This window comes from Loxodonta africana, chromosome 6, assembly GCF_030014295.1.
Source record: "Loxodonta africana isolate mLoxAfr1 chromosome 6, mLoxAfr1.hap2, whole genome shotgun sequence".
Lineage (NCBI taxonomy): Eukaryota > Metazoa > Chordata > Mammalia > Proboscidea > Elephantidae > Loxodonta > Loxodonta africana.
The window spans coordinates 68,873,077-68,889,633 of record NC_087347.1 but is presented as its reverse complement, the minus strand read 5'-3'; the positions used below and the strand labels follow the sequence as shown (position 1 = coordinate 68,889,633).

The 16,557-nt window shown below is 38.6% G+C and overlaps 1 protein-coding gene across 1 annotated transcript in view; it reads right to left on the bottom strand.

Moving 5' to 3' along the window:
- Positions 1-16,557, bottom strand: part of PDE11A (phosphodiesterase 11A) — a 453,992-nt gene that overhangs the window by 169,169 nt on the left and 268,266 nt on the right. The window contains exons 8-9 of the mRNA XM_003405971.4: positions 16,464-16,531; positions 15,111-15,203 (exon numbers count right to left, since the gene is read on the bottom strand). Of these exons, the coding sequence (XP_003406019.1) occupies positions 15,111-15,203; positions 16,464-16,531 (161 nt within the window). The remainder of the gene's footprint in view (positions 1-15,110; positions 15,204-16,463; positions 16,532-16,557) is intronic.

Here is a 16,557-nt window from a genome sequence, read left to right as displayed (position 1 = left end):
AAAAAAAGTTTTAAAAATCTGAAAAGGACTCAAAAGTTCTGAATTTAAAGTAGAACAAAGATAACTGCTGAATCTGGGGTAATATAGGAAATAGTTTATCAATTGTCTGAATGACTTCCAGGATCAGCTGCTTCTTAACTACTACGTAACTACTGCTTAGCTACTTAACTATCACGACTACTACTACATGTGTAGTTCATATGAACATATATTTACAGGGTACTTAATATGTGTAAGTCACTGTGATAGATACTTTGGGCTTCTATTTTCTACTCTGGCAAATAGATTTTCTTTGGTGTCTCAATTTTATCTGATTGCTAGTAGTTGTATGGAGCAATGTGCTGAAAATGACTGTTCAGTCTAAAGGAGGAGCTCAACAGGAAGGTGTGCTGTGATTGATTAATGGTGTCTGCCATGGCCATTGGGAGGGAAGAATATTAGCCGTGTATTTGCCATTGCTACAAACATCAGAATATAAGAAATGACTCTCTGGATCAGACTCATTCAATCCAGGGCTCTGCTGATGAAAGAGATACAAAAAAATATTTTGAGAAAATCATGGACGTCTGAAGTTAAATGATCAGCAACGTACCTAAAACAGACGTAATATCGAATTTCAATTTCACTTTGCATTAGGTGAAATTTGTATTAGCAAGAAACTATCAGCTCTGTAGCTAACCTCTGGCCCTCTGTGATATAAGAAACAGTGACCTGTTAGAAGCTAAAAGTTCTCCATTTAACTAGAAGGGCAAACTAGTAGAGGGCACAAGAAACTACAATTACAAGAAAGTGATAAATTCTTACTGAGTCAGTCATATTGGGCACCAAGAATAGTCTTGATTTTGAAAACTCAGTTTCAAAATTTATATGGGAATAGGAAGAAAATAAAAGCATCTACCAAATTGTGCTCAGGAAGATGTGAGTAAAAGGAATTTTCCAAAGAGCTTGGTGGACTTAAGTCTACCTTCACAACAATGTCCCCACACAAGAAGCTTGGACTTCTAGGTCAACGTAAGATCTGCCCATTTGGATGGGTTCTTTTCAAATTAAACTTATTGAAAGAATAGATATACCATTTTTCCATTTGGTTTTATTCAAAGGTAAGGAGTCAACCTCTTCAGCGGCTTGAAAGAACCCTCAATTTAGGATCAGGGATGCACTCATCATTTATTCACCCAAAGCAAAGATTTAACTTAATCACTCTTTGCCATTAACCAGTTTAAAAATTTAATATTACCCCAACACACCCCAAATCTCAATCTAAGTTTTAAAAGCCATCCCTTAAAATTCTTCTGTAAGTACCAATACAATCATTAGCTCCTTCTTTCCTTCCCTCCTTCTCTCCTTCCCTCCTTCCTTCCAAGACAAATGAGGGAGTTACATCAAAACAAACAATTTTAAATGATATGTCAGCCTCCCCATCCTCAAAATGCCTTTTGATCACTCTTCCACCAATGAGGTGTTTCACTGACCATAAACCTCATCCAATCTCAGTCTCTCTTTATTTTTCTGGCTTCTTCCCAATGTAAACTTCTTTTTTCCTTTTCCCTCTTCCTCCATATCAAATGTAAAATACAAAAATTCTCTCCCTTTATCATACAGAATGGTTTCCTCATCCTCTGTTTGCTGGTTGTTGTTGTTAGGTGCCCTCGAGTTGGTTCCAACTCATAGTGACCCTATGTGCAACACAATGAAACACTGCCTGGTCCTGATTGCTGGAGGCAGACAGTATTTATTTCTTCACAATCTCTACTATCCCAATGGTTTATCAAGGATTCTCCCAGAGAATTCCTTCCTTAGAGGAATTCTGGTGCCTACGGTTGTTAGACAATATTTCACCCATTTTATTATATGTCAGGAGCCCTGGAGGCACAGTGGTTAAAGTGCTCGGCTGCTAACTGAAAGGTCAGTGGTTTGAATCCACCAGCCACTGTGTGGGGAGAAAGATGTGGCAGTCTGCTTCTGTAAAGATTACAGCCTTGGAAACCCTACGGGACAGTTCTTTACCCTATAGGGTCGCTGTAAATCAGAATCAACTCAATGGCAATGGGTTTTGGGTCTGTTATGCTTCAGAAAGTCTCATATGCTTTCATTCCTTAGCATTCATTAACCTAAGTAATTCAATAACTCAATGGTTCTCAAACATGCGTCAGACACAGATGGCTGGGTCCTGCCCCCAGAGTTTCTGATTCAGCAGGTCTGGGGTAGGATTACTTCCAAACCATCACAGCCTTGAAAACCCTATGCAGCAGTTCTACTCTGCACCCGGTGGGGTCACCATGAGTTAGAATCGACTTGAAGGCAACTAATAACAACACCAAACATGTTCCCAGGTAATGCTGATGCTACTGATCTGTGGACCACACTGTGAGAGCCACAAGTCTAAAGTCCATCCATAGATCTGAAGCTAAAAATTCCTGGATTAGAGTGCTATATATGTTACTGGTTGGATATGGGAGTGAGCAGAGAGAAAAGAGACAAAATTTGTCTGGTTTTTCTCCCAAATCTCACTATGATTTAAGTTGTTGTTGTTAGGTGCTGTCGAGCTGGTTCTGGCTCATAGCCACCCCATGTACAACGGAATGAAATACTGATTTCAGACGATTCTTTTAAAAGTTTGGGAATGTTTCCTTAGCTTTATTCTAATTATACTTTTCATCACTAGGCTTTTTTTTTTTTTAATTTCTTATTTACGTTGAAAGTAGAAATGCAAAAATGCTGTGATATTAGTTCAGTGAATATCAAGGTTTAGTAACCTTTGACATATGAGAGTCATTTGGTCAAGATCCTGTTAAAAATCATGTCATCATATAAGTCAACTCTACCACATTTTCTGAGCACAGAAATCAGAATTCATTCCCTGAATTGTCACTGGTTTGTAGTATGACCTCATTGTCTCTCCATCCAAAGGGATAAGTGGTAGTACTTCATTCGTATATGTGGATTAATTGTTTTGTGGAGACTATCTATGGAAATTTTTAGGGCTGGCCATTTCCTTTCATTTAGTAAAATTTTGTTTTCTTAACTTGTCACCAGTTAGTATGCCAACATTAGGAGGCAGTATAGCTTGGACATTGAGCATAGCAGCTTTGGTGTCAGGCTGCTTGTGTTCGTAATCCTGTAAACTTATCCTGTAACCTTGAGTGAATCACTTAACCTCTCTGAGTGTCAATTTTTCTCATCAGTAGAAAAAGGAACATATCTGAATTTTCCCACTCACATTTCACTGGCCCAAGCAAGTCACATGGTTCCACCTAAATTCAAGGTAGTGGGGAAGTGTAATTCTACTAGGGGCCAGAAGAAGAGAACCAGAAATATTTGATGATGACCCCTAATGATTACCATGATGTGTTATGCAATCACACAACAAGGTTTGCTAGAATTGTGTTTAAAATCAAAGTAAAAGAGTCCAATGTATGAACTCTAGTATATGAATTCTGTAGTGTTTATTTGACCTTTGCTTAGTTCCTGGTTCCCTTCTGTTTCAAAGAGTTGTGTTGGGTAGGCAGGATCTCCAAATAGGTGGGAATATAACGCACCTACCACATGACCTTGCATATAATATATGGTCATTAAATACTATTTGTTTGACTTAACATATTCTGATACCTAGAGGAAAAAATTATTGTATGTGAAGGATTGTGATTGGATTATTTCTGTTACCTAACTTTCAGAAACCGCTTAGTTATAATTTCAAACATTTTAATGTCCTTAGAGTGAAAGAAACAGCATATTTCTTTTGAAAAAGTTGCATGTGATAATAATTCTCCCAATTTTTCTAAGCTTTCAGTAAAACTCTTATAAAGGATCTCAACCATTAACACTTAAATTAAAAAAGGTTTTTATGATTAATTCTTAGTGTAATTCAATATGCCTCCATGCATATATACACTGGGCTATAATTTATAACTGTTTCAAAATAAGTGTTCCTTTCCCACAATTGCATTATTTCCCACAATTTACTTTAAAGTGAGGCTGTTTTTCTTAATCATGTAGGTTATTAAATGTATTAATGTTTCACAAATGCTTTTCTAATGAATTCTTTGCTTACTTGCTTTTCTTGTTTGTTAATAAGAACAAAGAAGAACATGGCATTCTTTTGGACTAATTCAGCAACTTGGATTGGTTATTGCTGTTTCTAAAACAACTATAATACGTCCAATGCTTTTTCAAATCTATAATTGATTTATCTGAAACCATGAATAGTCTGACTTCACTTAAAGCCATACTTCTGAACGGCTCATTACTGCATATTTATATATGATTATTTTCTGCACACCACTCCTTGCCTCCATGGTTTTTCGAAATCAACTGGGCTACCATGGCTGATGGTTTGGGAGGGAGAAACATCGATTAATTACATTGGTTACTCGTAAACAGCATGGAGAACTTTACATTGGAAGCAGCGTGGCTTTGCTAAGATCTCTCTCTGGAGTACAGGGAGTTAAGGAGAAGCAGGCCTAGTTTGGGGCATCGCCTAACTGAAGTGCCACAGGGTGACTTGAGGGTAGGGAAGTCCAAAAGTAAGACTAACAAGGTGGTCACTATCCAGTCTGTCTGGGCTAGGGTTGGTGGCCATAAAGTCAGATTAGATTTGAGGAGGAAAGTCAGGGCATAGCATCAAGCCAGTTTTAGGTGTCTAGGTCATAAGCCATTCATTCAATCAATCAATGTCTACTGAGGACTTCAACTGTGCCAGATACATGGTTTCTGTTTTTATGGAACTTCCATTTCAATAATGGAGACAGACATTAAACAGGCAAACATAAAAGTTGGGATACCAAAAAACCCAGTGCTGTCAATTTGATTCTGACTCATAGCAACCCTATATAAATGCTACAAAATCAACTAGCAAAATGCTGAGGGAGACAATGGGGGTGTGTTGGGGAGACAGCAGGAAAACTGGACAGGGAAAAGCTCTCTGAGGACAGGTATTTAATCTGAGACCTGGAAAATAAAAAGGAGCAGAGAAAAAGCATTTTGGGAAGAAGGAAAAGTAAACCTAAAGGGATTTAAGGGCAATGTGAGTGAAGCAAGAGAGAGAGACTTGAGATGAGGTGGTTGAGCTGGGCAGAGGCCAGATCATCCAGAATGTTGTAGGCCAATCAGGGATTTTATTATGGTCAATGGAAACCATTGAGGTTTTCAGGGTTTAGGCAAGAGAGTGACCTGAGTTTTCACAAGTATTTCATAAGACCATGTCCCAAACATGCAAAAATGGCTGCTCAAATGTTAGCAAGTCACAAAATGCTTCAGACACCAATTAGCCAAATTAAGTTCATCATTCAACAAATATTTATTAAGTACCTAGCATATGTCAGGTTGGGCTCCTGGGTGGTACAAACAGCTCAGCTGTAAACAGAAATGTTGGTGGTTTGAGTTCACCCAGAGGTGCCTCAGAAGAAAGACTTGATGATCTGCTTCTGAAAAACTAACACAACTCTACTCTGACACACATGGGGACTCCATGAGTTGGAATCAACTCGAGAGCAACTGGTTTGTCTTTTTTGGCAAGTGTGAGGTATTGTTCTAAGTACTGGAATAGAAATTATCTCTCCTTTTACCAAAAGAAAAAAAAAGAATATATTATAGACATTTATAAAATTCTAGTAAATCACATATAAGTAGTGTAATGAAACCTAAAATTGCTGCCTTGTTGTTTTTTAAGGTTCATCCATCCTTGCTCTAGATCCTGGTCTCTCCTATGGTCATGAAATAAACTGGTTACTTACAGGCTAATTACCATCATGGACTGGTTATTTTCTGTTCAATAATAGGAGTAAATAGTCAACAGCATGAAGAAATAATAGAAGTTAAGGACTGAGGATGAGAACTGAATATAGGCATTCACTGCAGACCTTCTGATGATTCCTCAAAAGAGGTAGGGATGGATGACATTAAAAGGGGTCAAAGAGTGAATGGGTATTTAAAAAAAAAAAAAAAAATTTTTTTTTTAAAAGCAGGGAGTAAATGGCACTCTTTAGCCCCAATCCACTTTATCTACTGTCTTCAATATGACTTATTCAATGTAATTACAAATAATGAAAAATATCTATAAACGAAGTGCTAATATCCAACACTATGTTTGCCTTAAAAAAAAAAGAAGACTGGAAAAATTATCTCACAGATTGATTGCTCTGTACAAACAGTTCTCAGCCTTCACTGTGCATCAGAAACACCAGGAGAGCTTTCAATAAACATATATGCCCAGGTCTTACTTCTAGAAATTCTGATTCAATTTATCTGAGAAAGGGCCCAGGCACCAATATGTTTTAAAAGTTCCCCCAGTTGATTTTACTGTGTGGGCTGTGCTGAAATATCCTAAAACCTAATCAGTATGTCACTGTTAGAACTTTATTTGGCAACAAGAATGAAAGTGAAAAGTTGAAGCTCACACTGTCTGTTTTGTCGATCTTTACTGTGCTATTCAAAAAAGAAATTGAATAGAGTTGGTATGATTATTCTCTTAAGGCCGTTTTAAAAGCCACATTTGCTCATAATTAATAAACCAGCTCAATAAGAGTCTTGCTTTTTCAGAGAGCAACTTCCAAAGTTTTGTATCGTTTTATAGAAACTTAAGATATAGTAGTGACTACAACAGGGAGCTAATTACCACATAACCATTTCAGGGAAGTAATTCATTTGGGTTTCCTTTTCCTCCTTTCTCCAAGGGAAGTGTTAACATAATCTAGCATGTGTTCGGTAAAGAAGAATTTACAAATGAGAACATTCTGTATTCGCTGGTATGTTGTATTTGGCTCTGTAGCCATTGTACCTGCAAATGAACATGGGTGTTCCAAGAGCCGACATTTATTATTTGGACAATCAATGGATCATGGGATGATAGTAGCTTGGTCTGGAAAAATGCTTTTGGTACATTACAGGATGTTTAAACGGGACTCTTTCTGTTTGAGTTTATAGTTGAGACTAATAAGTACTACATTCTAAAGGGAGATGCTAGACCATCTAGGCATGACTTAGAAAGAAGATGCCCCAAACTAACTCTGCTACCTCCAAGCAAAGGTATTCACTGCCTATCTCTGCACTGTATAAGAAAAGGGTAACAGCTCATGAGAGAGCCCTACATTGAGCATTTCTTAGGTTGAATTTCTTAGCTGGAATTTCCTGGAAGTTCTTGAAGGTTCCTGTCAGAAAACTACTTGGAGGAACTAACATGTATTTCCCTTCGTGGTGCAGTGGTTAAGTGCTCATGTGCTAACCGAAAGGTTGGCAGTTCGAACCAGCTGCCTCATGGAAGAAAGATGTAGCAGCCTGTTCCTGCCCTACACAGTCAACATGAGTTGGAATTGACTCAACAGCAATGTTTTTTTTTTCTTTTTTGTGGTGTGGGAACAGAGAGTGGTACCTGATTTATACATAAAAAATCTAAAGGTTTATGAATATCCATAATGCCCCGTGGGCAGAAGGAAAGATAGCTTCTTTGAGAGAAACCTTGCGTTTGTGCCACCTGGCGGGTAAAGACAGGTGAGTTTTCCCATGGGCCAACCAGACCCATGAAAGGTAAACAGACTTGTGTCATCTTTAACAGAACCCTGACCAAGAGAACTTTCTGGAGGAGTGAGATAACCCTCACAGAGCCACAGAGCAAAGGTCTAGATGGGGCACTGGAAACCAGGGACCAAGAGAGTAAATTCTAAGCTGTCAGTCAGGAAAGGAGAACCCATATCAAGGAACTGTTAACGGCAGGTCCCCAGCCCTAGGAGTTCTCCGAAGAGTTCAAGAAAGCAACTCATGATAAAAAAAGAAAGCGTTTTCAAGGCTGTCACTTCGGGAGCAGATCGCAGGCCTATCTTTCGAGGTGCCTCTGGGTGGGCTCAAACTCCAGTCTTTCTGCAGAGTCAAGCACTTAACCATTTTTGCCACCCAACAGCTCCTTCTCTAAAAAATGTTGCTGTTGTTGTTGTTAGGTGCTGTCCAGTCGATTCTATGCACAGTGACCCCTTGTGACAGAGTAGAAATGCTCCATAGGGTTTTCTAGGCTGTAGTCTTTATGGGAGTAGATCACCAGGTCTTGTCTGCCACAGAGCTGCTGGGTAGGTTTGAACTGCTGACCTTTCGGTTAGCAGTCGAGAGCTTAACCATTGCGCCACAAGGTCTCCTTTGCTCTAAAAAATTAAGTCTATTAACTAAAAAAAGAGAGAGTGTGGGGGCGAGGGGTGAGGGAGAGAGAGAGAATGTTGGCCTCTGACACATAAAACCCTGAAACCAGGTTAGGACACACCAGTCATGTAAGGCTTTGCTCTTTTATACTACCTCCCTTTTACCCCCTGCCCTTGTTTGGGGGAGGGGGTAAAGTGGAGAAGAGTAAAGAAACGCACTGTAACCCTCTCCTCATAACAGGCTTCTAACCCTGGGCTAGGGGAGAAACTGAGATTATTTAACACCTGAGTGTGTTGGAAGAGCTAAGGAATGTAACAAAGAGTCCTCCAGGAAAAGGAAAGATTAATTCAGCAGAATAGGTTTAAAGGAAGAGTGAAACACAATGAAATGACATTTAGCCTGAATCCTTTCACTCGCCCAGTTAAAATTCTCTCCTTGGGGTTTAGGAGATTCCTGCTGGGAGAATCATCTCTGTTGCTTATCCTTCTCCCTTATCTTCAGGAAGCAGCATTGGCCCCTTAATCCTCACCTAAGGAAATACCCCAGAAGACACGTATCTGGGAAGAGGTCCCCCTGACAACAAAAACAATGACAAAAATCTGTGTAATCATGGGTTATAATGAGGGATGGGAGAAGAGAGGTGGCTATGCCAGCCTGTGGCCAGCAGGACTGCCAGTTAAAGTGACTGCCAGTTTCATTGTCACAACTCAAGCTTTCTCCTTTCAGAATGTTGCCATGGGAGACAAAAATGATTACTTGTGGCTGCATGCATTCGTTTATTCAATACATGCTCACTGAGTACCTATTATATGTAAAAGCTGAGAAGATACAAAGATAGATAAGACATGATAGTACCCTTCAAGATCTAGCAGAGAAAGAAAATACACTTAGAACTAACTACAATATAGGACAAAGGTAATAATTCTCAAAAGAAGAACAGATAACCATGGAATCTGAAGCTTTACAGAGAAGATTACATTTCATTTGAGCTTTGGATGATGGGACAATTTTGACGGGAGATAGCATAATCGGAACAGAAAATAACAAAAGTGGAAGGGATGTTAAAGGCTGGATAGCAGAGTGGCAGGTGCCTGATTTGTAGACTACGAAATAGTTGAATTTGTAAGTAGCACAGAATATTCCAAGAAGAGAAACGAGACCCAGGAGTAGGAAGGTAGTTTGGTATGAGATTTCCAAAGGCCCTAATGGCTAAGAGGTTTGTCCTTTGATAGGTTTGGGGAGTAATTTAAGGTGAGTGATACAATGGAAAATATGGTTTAGAAAAGAATAGGTAGAAGGTTATTGCAATTGTCCAATCAGAGGTAATGAAGACCTTAAGTAGGATGCCTGCTGTGGGAATTAGAAAAGAAAAAATGAAGGGGAGAGGCATTTGAAGGGAGAATAAATGGGACTTGGCTCTTAATTGCATATGCCCTTTTCTCATCCCCTCTTGCACCCTCATTTCTTCCCTCTTCCGATCATAAAGCTGAACAAGGAGTCCCTTAATACACAGATTTATATCTCTTAGAATATTTTTCATCAGTGTTAGGTAAGGCTTCCTTTGCAGTAACTACGAGAGAAGCCAAAGGGCAGTTCTTGATGTTCTAAACGAGGAAATAATATTCTAAATCTACATTCATGTTGTATTTTCTTTGTACCCTGGGCTTTTAGGTAAAGTTTTCCCCCCTTTTACCTTAAGATCTTTACTCTCAGCAAATGTCAACATATCTCAGCATAGCTTTTTTGAAGCCCTTGGCGGCTCATGGAGAATGGATATCAGGATCATAACATTAAAATTTTTAACAAATGATAGTAAGTTACTCTCTTTGTGGCATTATTCAGCTTTAAGAACTTCTCTGCTCTCTAAGAGCTTAGAGTATTAATTTTACATATTTGGGAAAAAGGAGTTTAACAACAGACTTGTATAGCTAAATTAAGAGAAGCAGTCATCTAAATAATGGAGTTGATAATTCAATTGTTAAACAAAATCCAGATAATGTATTAGTCACATCATGTTTTAAAGCGCAGAAAAGCAGAAAATATTTATGTGTTTATATTTCTATTTTTCACCATTATGGCTAAAATTAGCTGAAGTTGCCAAAACGTGGCAACAGGGAAGGAACAAGAGGTCTTCTTACTCCAAATTTTTTTTTTTTTTGAAACCTTGTGCTTAAAGATGTACAGCTTAAAAGAAAAAACAAACTTGTTTTCGACATGGGAAATGTATTTCCATGCCCTGGATTTTTCTGCAGAAACATACAGGGTCACACAGACATGCACTGAGTGAGCAGCAATGCCCTGAACAGCTGTGGCTGCCATGTTGCTGGGTGTTCAGTGGTGCTGCACAGGATGTGTCATAGGATTAGGAAATGGGCCATCTGTTTTCAGCTCAAACTTCAAATGGAAGTGATATTCCCGAAAAAAGGGACAAAAAGTTACACCTGCGCTATGGATTGAATTGTGCCCCCACAAAAAATACACTGAAGTCCTAACCCCTGGTACTTGTGAACATGAGTGTGACCTTGTTTGGAAATAGGGTCTTTGATTATGTTAAGATCAGCTCACTAACACGATGGAGTCCAAAAAAAAAAAAAAAAACCTGTTGCCAACGTGTCGATTCCGACTCATAGCAACCCTATAGGACAGAATAGAACTGCCCCACAGAGTTTCCAAGGAGCAGCTGGTGGATTTGAACTGCCGGCCCTTTGGTTGGCAGCCGTATCACTTAACCACTACACCACCAGGGTTTCCCATGATGGAATAGGGTGGTTCTAATTCAATCTCAGTGACTCCTTGTATAAGAGAAGAGATACAGAGATACAGACAGAAAGGGTAGAGGACCATGTGAAGATACATCCGAAAGTAAAGGAATGCCTGGGGGCTACCAGAAACCGAGAGAGACATGAAAGAACCTTCCCCCAGAGACTTCGGGGAGAGCATGGCCCTACTGACACTCTGAATTCAGACTCCTAGCCTCCAGAAGTGTGACAGAATACATTTCTGTTGTTTAAAGCCATCCCTTTGTGGTACTTTGTCATAGCAGCCCTAGAATACAAACACTGCTCCATTTCCTAGCTCCCCAAACAGCACAGTCTTATAGCAAATTCTGGGCTGAGCAGACAGAACTCACACAGAGTAAGTACAGCAAGTGCTGTAGTTAATAACAACTGCCTGGGTGGTGCAAGTGATTGCCACTCTCGGCTGCTGCCCAAAAGGTTGGTGGTTTGAACTCACCCAACTACTCTCCAAGAGAAAGACCTGGTGATCTGCTTTCATAAAGATTACAGCCTAGGAAACCCTATGGAGCAGTCCTACTCTGTCACTTGGGGTCACTATATAGTTGAAAATGAACTCGACGGTATCTAACAACAATAAATACCTTACCTGCATTACTTTAACTGTAAAACACCCTTTCAGAAAGGTATAAGCCATTTATTATACCCAGTTAGCATGTGAAAAAACTGAGACTGAGATTAAATAACATGCCTAAGGTTACCAGTGACTGACTAAACCAAGGTAGACTGATGAGACTAATGCTAAAGACAGCTCTTTAACTCTTCCCCATACACGGCTTTTTGTTTAGGCAAAGCCTCCTTCTGCAGGGGATATTGATGCGAACAGAGGCCTGCATAAAAAGAGCACCTCCAGTGAGCTCTGAGTATTTCAAATAGGCTGTACTTAGCACCGTTGGTGGGGGCTGGTCTTCCCAGATAATTTATCTGGAGAATATTTACATCCAGTGGTTGCACTAAGAAAAGAATTTTTTTTAAAGACAGAAGAGAATAGAATTGTGCTGTCTCTCAAGAGTGCCCTGAATTTGTAAGAAGGAATGTATTCACATAAACTCTCCAAGCCTGCTCTCTTTCTGGGGACAGAAGGGTTTTTGTAACTGGGGGCTGTGGGATGAATTATTTGCCCCCACTCTTGTCCTTGAGGAAAAGATACTGCAAGGGACTATACATACGATTCTGGACGTGAGAAAACTACGTTTAGACACAGCTTTTATTGGGGCAAGATTAGGTGGGATAAAATTTGAAGAAAATAAGCAAAAATGAGACAACACAAGTAGAAGAGAAACCTTACAAGACTCAAGTGAAGAGTCTTCCCTTGTTGCTGTTGTTGTTAGTTGCCATCGAGTCAGCTCTGACTCATGGTGACCTTAAGTATAACAGAATAAAACACTGCCTGGTCCTGCGCCATTTTAACAATCAATGGTATGTTGAGTTCATTGTTGTGGTTATGAGTAATCTTTCCTTTGCCATGGTGAAAAAGGCAAAAAGGGTTACCCCAGGTCCTTCGGGAGGAGAGGTGAAGATGGTGTCAGGATAGTACACTTGTGGTTCTGTTTCCCCTGGCTTTCTCTCTCCCTTGGCTCTGTTATTATTATTATTATTACAGTAAAACCTGAGAAAGCCAGAACTTGTGTATGGCAGAAACCTGTCAGAGAAAGAAAACTCAAATATTTTCCACTAATAGAGAGTGATAGAAAAGTGGTAAGACTGCACCCTGTCAAAGGTGGAAAATTTGCAAGACCTGGAAAAACAACAAAGTACCATTGAGTTTCAGCTCTCACAGGTTTCACCGTCATTTTTTTTTTGCTAGATTATTTATATTCTTATAAAGTAGCTCAAATCATTTATGGTACTATGCTGGTTACAAAAACATATATATGACTGTGTACTTTTAATAGAAATATTTGCATAAATATTACACTTATTCACATCCATTTATAATGTTTATAAATACATCAATTTAAAATAGGTTTATTCATTCAGAAGTTAATGTACAGTACAGTGTATGTACATCTCATTCCAGAGTTTAGGTTTAGTAGGTCTCAACAAATCATTTTATCTTCATAAAGCCCTGAGATAAGAAGTCCTTCTAGATAGTCTTGCATATAGATTCCTGAGCTGGGAAGTGGGGTAAATGCTACGTGATCATTACAGTCGAGAATCTGGTACACAGTTGGGTGGGCAGGGGAAGACAAAACCAAGATGGCGACACCAGACTTGACACTTTTGACACCGGGACAAAATAAAGCATACTGAATGTACAAGTAAACACCTTAAACTTCTGAAAGTGAGACTGGCACAAGACTCAGAGTTGGCCTGGAAACTGAGCAGTATCAGTAATAATTTTTGTCTCTAAGGAGAGGAGGATCTGAGTTTCACAAACAAGAGAGTGTTCACTATGAACACAAGTTCATGAAGAGGAGAAGGTGGCTAAAGATAGTAGGGTATGTTAGCATTTTCTAGGACATGGTGACTGTGGTACCCTGGGGCAGGGTAGAAATTAGGAGGTGATACTAGTGAGAGTATCAAATCTTCTATGCTATCCATGCTTCATCCTAATTATTCTCCCTTCTCAACATGATGAAGCTCCTCCAGGAAGTAGATAAGGAGTAAGAATATGTGTGTGTGAGAGTTAGTGTGTTAATTATACCATGACCATATCTTAATATGAAGTAAAGTTTAAGATGGGACTTGTATATGGTGTGTCCTTCTTTCTGTAGTTGAGGGTGAGGAGACTGGAGATCAGAATTTGATAATTGTTAAGGAGGAATGACTCAACATTCGATGTTTCAAATTCCTATCCTTTGCTCTTTTTCCTAATCCATGGTAATTTGTCAGTAATGAAAATATGACTATGGATAATAATATACTGGTTATTATTATTGCTATAGTTTTATTGATTGATTATTAAAATATTCACATGTATCATCTCATTTAGTTCTCACAGTTGAGGGAGGTGACAGCCAGGATTTGAAAATAGTTCTGCACGCAAACTTTAATGATATACAAGGGATTCTTGTCTGTTGGTTCTATGTTTACAGTTCACCCATTTATTAATTCATCCTATAAAAAAAATATAGTGTTTTATAGTCTTTACTGTAAAGATGTTACATATAACAGCCCTATCTTAAAAGGAGAGCAAAAATATCCCTCCTCTCTGTTCTTTCACCTTCCTTTTCTCCCTCTCTCCTTCCCTCCTTCCAAAAACCATTCCATGAATGCATCCTTGGTGTTAAGCACCTTGCTAGGCACTGGGAATAACTTCGTATGAAAAAGATAAAAATCACTGTGCTTCGAGAGCTTACCATCTAGTTAGGAGAAAAAAAGTATGTAAACAGATAAGTATAATTTTATGTCTTTTAAATCTCAATTCAGATTACTGCAGGTACCCTTGACTTGCCTATTTATATTTCCCCTTGATTTACTCTTTCTACCAATATCCAATATCTAGCTTGGCTAATGGAGTATTTTGAAGATCGTGCATTTATTATATCATACTGTTCTATATATTGTTATCATGACAGTGACATTTTATCTGCTCTACTTACTAAATATTTCATAGACATATAAAAAAAAAATCTTTGGTAATAGCTACCGAGAAGAAGTTGGAAAAAACAAGGTCTTGGATCAAGCAAGCATCTGGAATTGAGGAAAACAAGAACAGTTCTTTGAGAACTTAGTGCATCTGAGAGGAGATGCCATGAAGGGAAACATGTCAGAGTTCTCAGCGGGGTGTGCGTGGGGTGGGGGTGGCTGGATAATGACAGGAGCAGCTCCCAGCACTCTGAGTCTCATCTTCATAGTGAGGCTTTCTCCTGTGGTAAGAAACATTGTGAATTTCCAAAATACTCACCCATATTCAAATCTATGTTCATAATACATTTTAATCGTGACAAATTATTTTTGGATCACTACTATTTAATAAAACTTAAGCTTTAAAATCTATATCTAACCATGAGATATACATGAATGGGCTTCAAGGAATCTCTAAACTCACTGAAATTTATGCAAAATTGTGTACATATGTGCATTTTTTCCCTAGAATGAGTCTCTAGCTTTCATCAAATTTGAATCCATAATACAAAAATTAAGAAACAAGAAGTAGATAATTAAAAAAAAGATCATTAAAAATTATAAAATGAAGCCCATAACAAGGGGCTTTTTAGCATAGGAGTCTGACATAAATACCACACTTACATCAAGAGCCACAGACTGCTTAGCCCAGGACTTCTTCACTTGATCATACATAATTGTGTTGTTGATGCCAAGGCCACAAAAGATGACAAAAGCCTGTGAAAGAGAAAGCTCACTAATTAGAAATCCTAATACCTCATTGGTAAAATCCAATATGAAAGTAAGCAGTCATCAGGGATAGGTCTGAAAATATAATTTTATTGTAGAGAGGTGGGCCTGGGGAAAATATGCACATTAAAATTTTTAATTACTATTGTCAAGTAACAACCTTATAGTTCACATTGAGCATGAGAAAAATGATTAATTTAATGTTATTATGAAGAAACTATTTCATGCACTGAAAAATATACTTAATAACTCCTTTAAATATGTTCTTAATTTATTTAGATTGTGAACTGATTTAATGAGTCCATTCTACTTGCCCAAAAGCAACCTCTTTCCGTTGCTAGACTATAAAATATTGCCGGTAAAGAAACCACATAAAAGTAACCATAAGGTAAAATGTTAAGGGGAAGGAGGACTGATTTAGAAGCATCTAATAAGAAGCTCGAGCCCTGGTGGCTCAGTGGTTAAGAGCTCGGCTGCTAACTAAAAGGTCAAAAGGTCAGCAGTTCAAGCCCACCAGCCCCTCAAAGGGAGAAAGATGTGGTAGTCAGCTTCTGTAAAGATTACAGCTTTAGTCGGAATAGACTCGATGGCAATAGGTTTGGTTTTTTGGAATAAAGAAAGCTGTGAGGTATTCTTGACTAAAAAAATGAGAAGGGGTTTTCTTGTTGGCTAGTGGTATAAGGTCTATAAGGAAGCTCACTCCAGGCTTGATAAGTCTCTGGGTGGTGCAAATGGTTAAACACTGGTCTACTAACCTAAAGGCTGGTGGTTCAAACCCACCCAGAGGTACCTCAGAAGAGATGCCTGTTATCTCTCCCTCTAGAGGGCAAACTATAGTAAATGGAAGCTTGTGAACAAAAGAAAGGTGACCTGGCTGAGCTGGTTAGGGGCCTCACAGCTTTAAACACATGCAAACAAGACAAGGATAAGAGTAACACTCTGAAGACCAAAGCCCAAAAAAACCAAGACCAGACCAATGGGCAGGATTTAATTCTGTAATAAAATTAGGATAAAAATAATCAATGATTAAAAAGAATTTTGATTAGTGAAAAAAAAAAAAATCAAATCTTACCTAAAAAAAAAAAAAACTAAGTGTTCATATATTCTTTAAATCTTTCTTTAAATTTTATTACAACATTTAAGCATAATAGTAATGGATTAATAATTATTTATGCTTACAAATTTGCCCAACCTGCAATCAGGAGACTACTGATAACTCAGCTATAACCCTCGGTTTTATTTTCTTACCTCAAAAAGTCGCTGATCTGCATCATCAAAAGGTTTCCCATCCAATCTATTTAACACTTGAGCCACCCCTGTGGGAAAAGTTTGGGGTACGTGG